Genomic DNA, 6,267 nt, shown 5'->3' on the forward strand with positions numbered 1-6,267 from the left:
GAATGAGGGTGTTTACAGACACTGGGGTGGGTGACTGAGGGTGTTTACAGACACTGGGGTGGGTGAGTGAGGGTGTTTACAGACACTGGGGTGGGTGACTGAGGGTGTTTACAGACACTGGGGTGGGTGAGTGAGGGTGTTTACAGACACTGGGGTGGGTGAGTGAGGGTGTTTACAGACACTGGGGTGGGTGAGTGAGGGTGTTTGTAGACATTGGGGTGGGTGAGTGAGGGTGTTTGTAGACACTGGGGTGGGTGAGTGAGGGTGTTTACAGACACTGGGGTGGGTGAGTGAGGGTGTTTGTAGACACTGGGGTGGAGATTGGAATTCACAAATAACCCTCTAGTTCAAGTCCTGCGGTTGCATGCTTCACTATGCAAGCATTCAGTTTAATACTGAAATGTAAATGCAGCTTTATAAAAGTACTAACATTTTTATTTGTGTCTTGTCTTTTGCCTGCATGAATGAGCAGAAGTGGGCATCAGGTCTTACAGAGTTGTAAACCATGACATAGGCATTGAACATGGTACCCCGGTCCTCTGTAAAAGCAGCTAGTAGTCTGAACTCCAAGCTGTCTCTTCATCCCGATGTGTTAAGTGAGAGTAAACATGAGCTTCCTTTGAAATCTGTTCTGATTTTTCTTGTATTTTGTATTTAAGGAGAGAATGGCTCTTGTGGGCTCTGTTTCCCTTTGCAGAGTTGCTGCAGCCAGTGTTCAGGTTGTTACATATCATTTTCATGCTAGTTAGAGTAGCTAAAAGATTTCCAGGGCTCAGGGGGAAGTGAGGTTGGGAGTCAGCCCTAGAGGTGCGGGGATTAGTCGCTGACTCTGATCTTGGCTTCTGCTCCGCCGGAATCAGTGTCTTAGAGGGACCTTTGTCTTCCTTTTCCCTTAGATGGAATCCATGCAGTGGCCACGATGTGGTACTCACGTGTTCGTTGATTTGAGGGATGAGGCTGACAGGTGGCAGGCGGGGAGAGGACATGGGCTTGTCCTGTCATCTGTGTGGGGGTCGGAGAACAGTCTTCTAGTTGGTCCTAGAGATCGAATTCAGGTTGTCAAGCTGGAGAGCAAGTGTCCCGACCTGCAAAGCCATCTCTTTGGAGATTATATCTAGTGTCATACAGGAAAGAGCGAAGGCTGCAGAAAGGGTTGTGTTAATCATTACAGGATGCTGGATTGGTGAGCGGGGTCAGTACCAAGGAAAAGTCCATGAGATGAGATTTGGAGACACATCTGATTTTGTTTTGAATGTTTAAACTTAAAAAGGCAGGGGGCTGGTTCAGGGGTTAAGAGCACTGGCTACTTTTCCAGAGGATCCAGATTTGATTCTCAGCGCAACCAAATTTCAATTCTTGTTGTACTAATTATTTAATTAATACTTACTTAATCGTTTCTACCCCACCTTAGTTCCCAGATGAAAGATATAGAACTTTACATTTATAACAAGTCTTTAAAGCACTAGAGTTGGGCAGAGGTGACACTCTAAGCTTATAAGAGTTCACTTCCCACCACTAACCTCCATATAACCTGCCGTGTTCCACGATCCTTATATTACAAAAGACCCGAGTTCAAGCATCTACACGGCAGTTCACAGCTGATGTGATTTCAGTCTCAGGGGGTCTGACGCCCTCTTCTGGCCTTTGTGGGTACCAGGCATGTACATTATATATGTGTATACACACACACACACACACACACACACACACACATTTATACATATACTATAGAGACAAATCTCAGGGCTGGAGCGATGGCTCAGGGATTGAGAGTACTCTCTAGAGGACCCAGGTTCAATTTCCAGCATTCACATGGCAACTCACAACTGTCTAAACTGCAGTTTGAGGGGGTCTGGTACCTATTTTACCCCCTTCTTGGGCAGTAGGTATGCATATGGTGCACAGACATATATGTAGGCAAAATGCCATATACATGGAAAAGAGACTTATCTCCAAACGGCAGGTGAAGCCTGGGTTTTAGTTTTTACTGACGTTTACTGTAAGCTTTAACGAGCACGTGTGTCGTTCCCCACGCTCACTGTCCTTCCTTCTTTCATCAACCTCCGTCCCTTCAGTTTCTGGCCTGGATATCTCACCCTCTGTCTGGAGCTCGAGAGGAGGCGGGAGGCTGTCACCAACATCGTGTGTCTGGATGACATAGGCCTGATGGAAGGAGACAGTGGTATGTAAACCCCACGGCTCACTCAGCGTGCCGTTCTGGAAGTGTCTCCCGACTTTCCGCAAAAGTCTGAACGTTCTAGTGTTCATCTGCCTAACCGTGATAATTGTGGGGGCTTTACCTGCTCTTTGACGTATTATGGCATTTTTCCTATTTAGCAACCACTTAAACATGTTTCCATGTGCTGTTGTAAATGAGACAACAAACGCTTGGGAAAGACACTCTCATGTCTGCATAGTGAGCCTTCATGCTTGTCCATTTTAAAGCTCTTTTTGTTTCAGCTGCCAGAATGATTCTTAAACAAACGGACCGGCAAGGTGGCCCAGCAGGAAAGAACACTTGATGTTCTTGCGGAAGACCAGAGTTCGGTTCCCATCACCCCATGTTGGGTGGATCATACTTGCCTACAGCTCTAGCTCCAGGAACTCTTAACTCCCTTTCTGGCCTCTGTGGACACCCATGCACATGTTTTCACAAAAATGCATGTGTATACACACACACACACACACACGCACGCACACACCCCAGTGAAGTAAATCTTAGAACAGTTGAGTAGTATGGTGCCCTCCCTGAAGCCCTTGCACTGCACCCATACACAGCTCACACAGTTAGCTGGTCCTGTGGCCCGACGTGATGTATCATTCCTACTGCGCTGCCGTACGCACCCTAGGCTGTTTTGTTTTGTTTTGTTTGAGACAGGGCTTCTCTGTGTAACATCCCTGGTTGCCCTGGAACTTGCTCAGTAGACCAGGCTGTCCTTGAACTCAGAGATCTATTTGCCCCCTGAGTGCTGGGATTCAGAGCATCTGCCACCACTGACTTCCGAGTCTCCTGAGTCTTAAGTCTAATCCTCTTACGCTGCTTACCCCCACTCCACGTTTGGATGTCATGCAGGACGCAAGCATGTGCCCTCTGCCTGGCCCGTTCTTTAGCTTTTGCTCAGATGTTGCTTTGTCACAGAACCTTTGTCAGATGCTCTGGATGACGCCCTCAGTTCTCTAGTTCATTCTTTTCCTTAGTATACTTAACATGGCCTGTCAGTAATGATCCGTTTATATATTTAAGGCCTTTACTAACCTGATTGGTACAAGATTGACGGTGTGTGTGTGTGTGTGTGTGTGTGTGTTCCGGAGGTCTGTGCCGAAGTGAAGAGACTGTTCTTAGTGTGTTTGCTTTAAGTGTTCTTACGGTTCCGATGCTTCATGCATGGAGCCTGCGTGTTTTGTGGCCAACCCGCTGTTGCTTGTTTTGGTGTACAGGGTGGATCCCCGAGACCTTGGAGGAATGGAAGCTTCTCCTACATCTACTACAGACCAAGAACACAAGGCCAGCTCCTCAGGAGTCACTAAACGGGAGCCTCAGTGACGGGCCTGCCCCCATCAATGTGGAGAATGTGGCACTCCTGTTAGCTAAGGCCATGGGCCCAGATAAGGCCTGGTCACTGCTACAGGAGTGTGGTCTGGCCCTTGAATTGTCAGAAAAGTTTACCAGAACCTGTGACATCCTGAGAATTGCCGAGAGAAGGCAGAGGTAATACCAGCCCGCCCTGCAGGCTCTGTGATGCCTGGGCACATGGACTCTCACAGGCTTGCAGAGGGAGATAGACGGGAGTGCAGAGATCACGTAGTCTGGTGACTCCCTAGCACATGAGAAAACAGATACATCTGCTGAGTGCAGTGTAAAAGAGGAGGCCGAGGTGCCGTTTACTAATGATCATGATCCAGGTACGATGCAGGTCAGTCAGTGTGAGGGCCTCAGTATTGTGGGCCTCAGTTCTTTGGTGTTGAGCCTGTGAGCTCCGGCTTCATAGATGGCAAAGGTAGCAGAGCCACGAGTTCTAAGCCATGCAGGGTGACTTAGTGAAAAATGGCTGGGGCTGTAACTCCATAGCAGAAGGCTTACTTGTCATTCATGAAGCCCTAGGTTCAACATACAGTTACAAAACAAAGCAGGTGTGTGTGTGTGTGTGTGTGTGTGTGTGTGTGTGTGTGTGTGTGTGTGTCTGTGTGTGTGTGTGTGTGTGTATGTATGTATGTGTGTGTCCAGTTTTTCTTCCATTCGTGGTAAAGTAGTTGATGGAAACAAAGAAGCCAGCCAAGCATGCTGGCACACCTGTGATCTCAGCCCTGGGGACACTGAGATGGGAGGGTCAGCAGCTGCAGGCCTGTGTGTCCAATCTCCACGGTGTTCTCTTCTGTGAACTATGGGATGGGCCTTCTGTCCCATACCCTGGCAACCACATTCTATTTCTGTTGTGTTTGAACATCCCAGATGCCTTCTCTAAGTAGACTGAGAACAGGCTAGCTAGATGATCCCATATCTAATACACCTGAGAGCAGGCTAGCTAGATGATCCCATATCTAATACACCTGAGAGCAGGCTAGCTAGATGATCCCATATCTAATACACCTGAGAGCAGGCTAGCTAGATGATCCCATATCTAATACACCTGAGAGCAGAAGTATTTCAGCTTTCAGAATGTTTTGGACTTGGGAATATTTACTTAAATTTAAAAGTTTAAAAATTTGCATTAGAGCTGCTTAACTGGTTTGCATTTTCTTAATGACTATTGATGCGGAATGAACATTTGTGCTTACTGGTTATCATCTTTGGAGAAGTTCGTTGACCGTTTTACAGTCAGGTTGATATTTTAGTGTGGAACTCCACCATTTTTTGAAGTATAAATACCTGTTACCGGGCAGGGTGTGCGTATATTTTCTTCCATTCTAGGTTGCTGGTCCATTCTGTTGATTCCCCCCCCCCCGCGCCCCCAACACCGGGCATTGAACCTGAGGCCTCATCATTGTTTGACCAGCGTTTTAGTTCCCTGAGTCTCGATGTCCCACCCTCTGTACTGGTTTCAGCCTGTAGCATCTGATCACAGAACCAGTATTTGAATCGTCTTAAGTTTGCAGACTTTTTAATTTGCTATTAAGAATGACTGAGGACACTGACTTTGCGTGTTTGTTTCTGGGGTTTCAGGGCGCTGATACAGGGCATGCTTGAGAAGTGTGACAGGTTCCTGTGGTCGCAGCAGGCCTAGTATGACATCTGCCTTGACCAAGTGGAATCCTGCTCTAGAACCTTCAGAGGGCATTACTGCAGAAGGAGAGGACACCCCAGACCATGCCGTGACCAGAATGTGCCATGCAGCTGCTGATTCCCATCACCGCCTTGGCTGGCTTTTGTGGCTGTGACCTCGAATTTCTCATCCAAAGATGCTTTTGAAGGCAGAGGGCTGTCTCTCGCTGGAGGCAACACAGAGGTGCTCCCTGCTGTGTGGTGTTACTGTGCCCACAGTGAGTCAGGGAATTGCTTTCTCCTGGCAGATGGGAGGATGCGGAGCTTGTCAGAAGACAGAAAATGCTCTAACCTGGAGCTCAGTGCTTTTTCCTGTCAGCTTGTGTGAAGTGGCCACGGTTTTCTGAGTTAGGACCTGGGGCAGTGACAGCATTCTTGATGGCATGTGTAATGAACACTGAAGACCCAGAGTGGAGTTTTAAATACCATTGTGTCTGAGCTCAGTTTAAAGTGTCCTTTCAGTATTTATTTGATATTTTCTAATCTGAACCTATATATTAACTAATCCCTGGAAATATGTTACTGTAATTGTTAAAGAGTTGGTGATCCACACACTCTTCCTCTCTTTTATTTTTATTTTTTATTGAGTCATGCACTTTTTCCTTCATTCCTTTCTTCCTTTTTTTTTTTTTTTTTTTTTTTTTTTTTGTGGAAACGGGGTCTTAATTTGTGACCCTCAGCCTGGAACGTGTAGGTACACCAGGCCGTCTCGACTTTAAGGATCTACTTGTTAAGATTAAGGGTGTGTGCCGTCACACACATTTTTTAAATGTACTTTTAAAAAGCCATAGTGAGAGAAAGCCACATACTAATATAAATGATAACAAATGACTTCACTGGTCAAGCCGTGCAACTGGGTTTGCACTATCATACTGGTAATAAACGAAGGTTTTCTTTACACAGAACATGGGCGTGAGACTTATTTGGGAGCAGTTTGAAGGGGTGTATTAGGTAAGTCCATTGTGGGGTAGTGTTGGATACACTGAGTGACCTGTTTCTTTTTCCCA

The 6,267-nt window shown here is 46.7% G+C and overlaps 1 protein-coding gene across 2 annotated transcripts in view; it reads left to right on the forward strand.

Annotated features, from left to right (window-relative positions):
* Positions 1–5,863, forward strand: part of HPS5 (HPS5 biogenesis of lysosomal organelles complex 2 subunit 2) — a 32,044-nt gene extending 26,181 nt beyond the window's left edge. For both annotated transcript variants that reach the window (XM_080908499.1, XM_080908500.1), the window contains 3 exons: positions 2,076–2,182; positions 3,439–3,709; positions 5,162–5,863. In XM_080908499.1, coding sequence (XP_080764625.1) covers positions 2,076–2,182; positions 3,439–3,709; positions 5,162–5,222 — 439 coding nt within the window. In that variant the 3' untranslated portion in view covers positions 5,223–5,863. The remainder of the gene's footprint in view (positions 1–2,075; positions 2,183–3,438; positions 3,710–5,161) is intronic.
* Positions 5,864–6,267: the final 404 nt, after the last annotated feature.

This window comes from Micromys minutus, assembly GCF_963924665.1.
Source record: "Micromys minutus genome assembly, chromosome: 32".
NCBI lineage: Eukaryota > Metazoa > Chordata > Mammalia > Rodentia > Muridae > Micromys > Micromys minutus.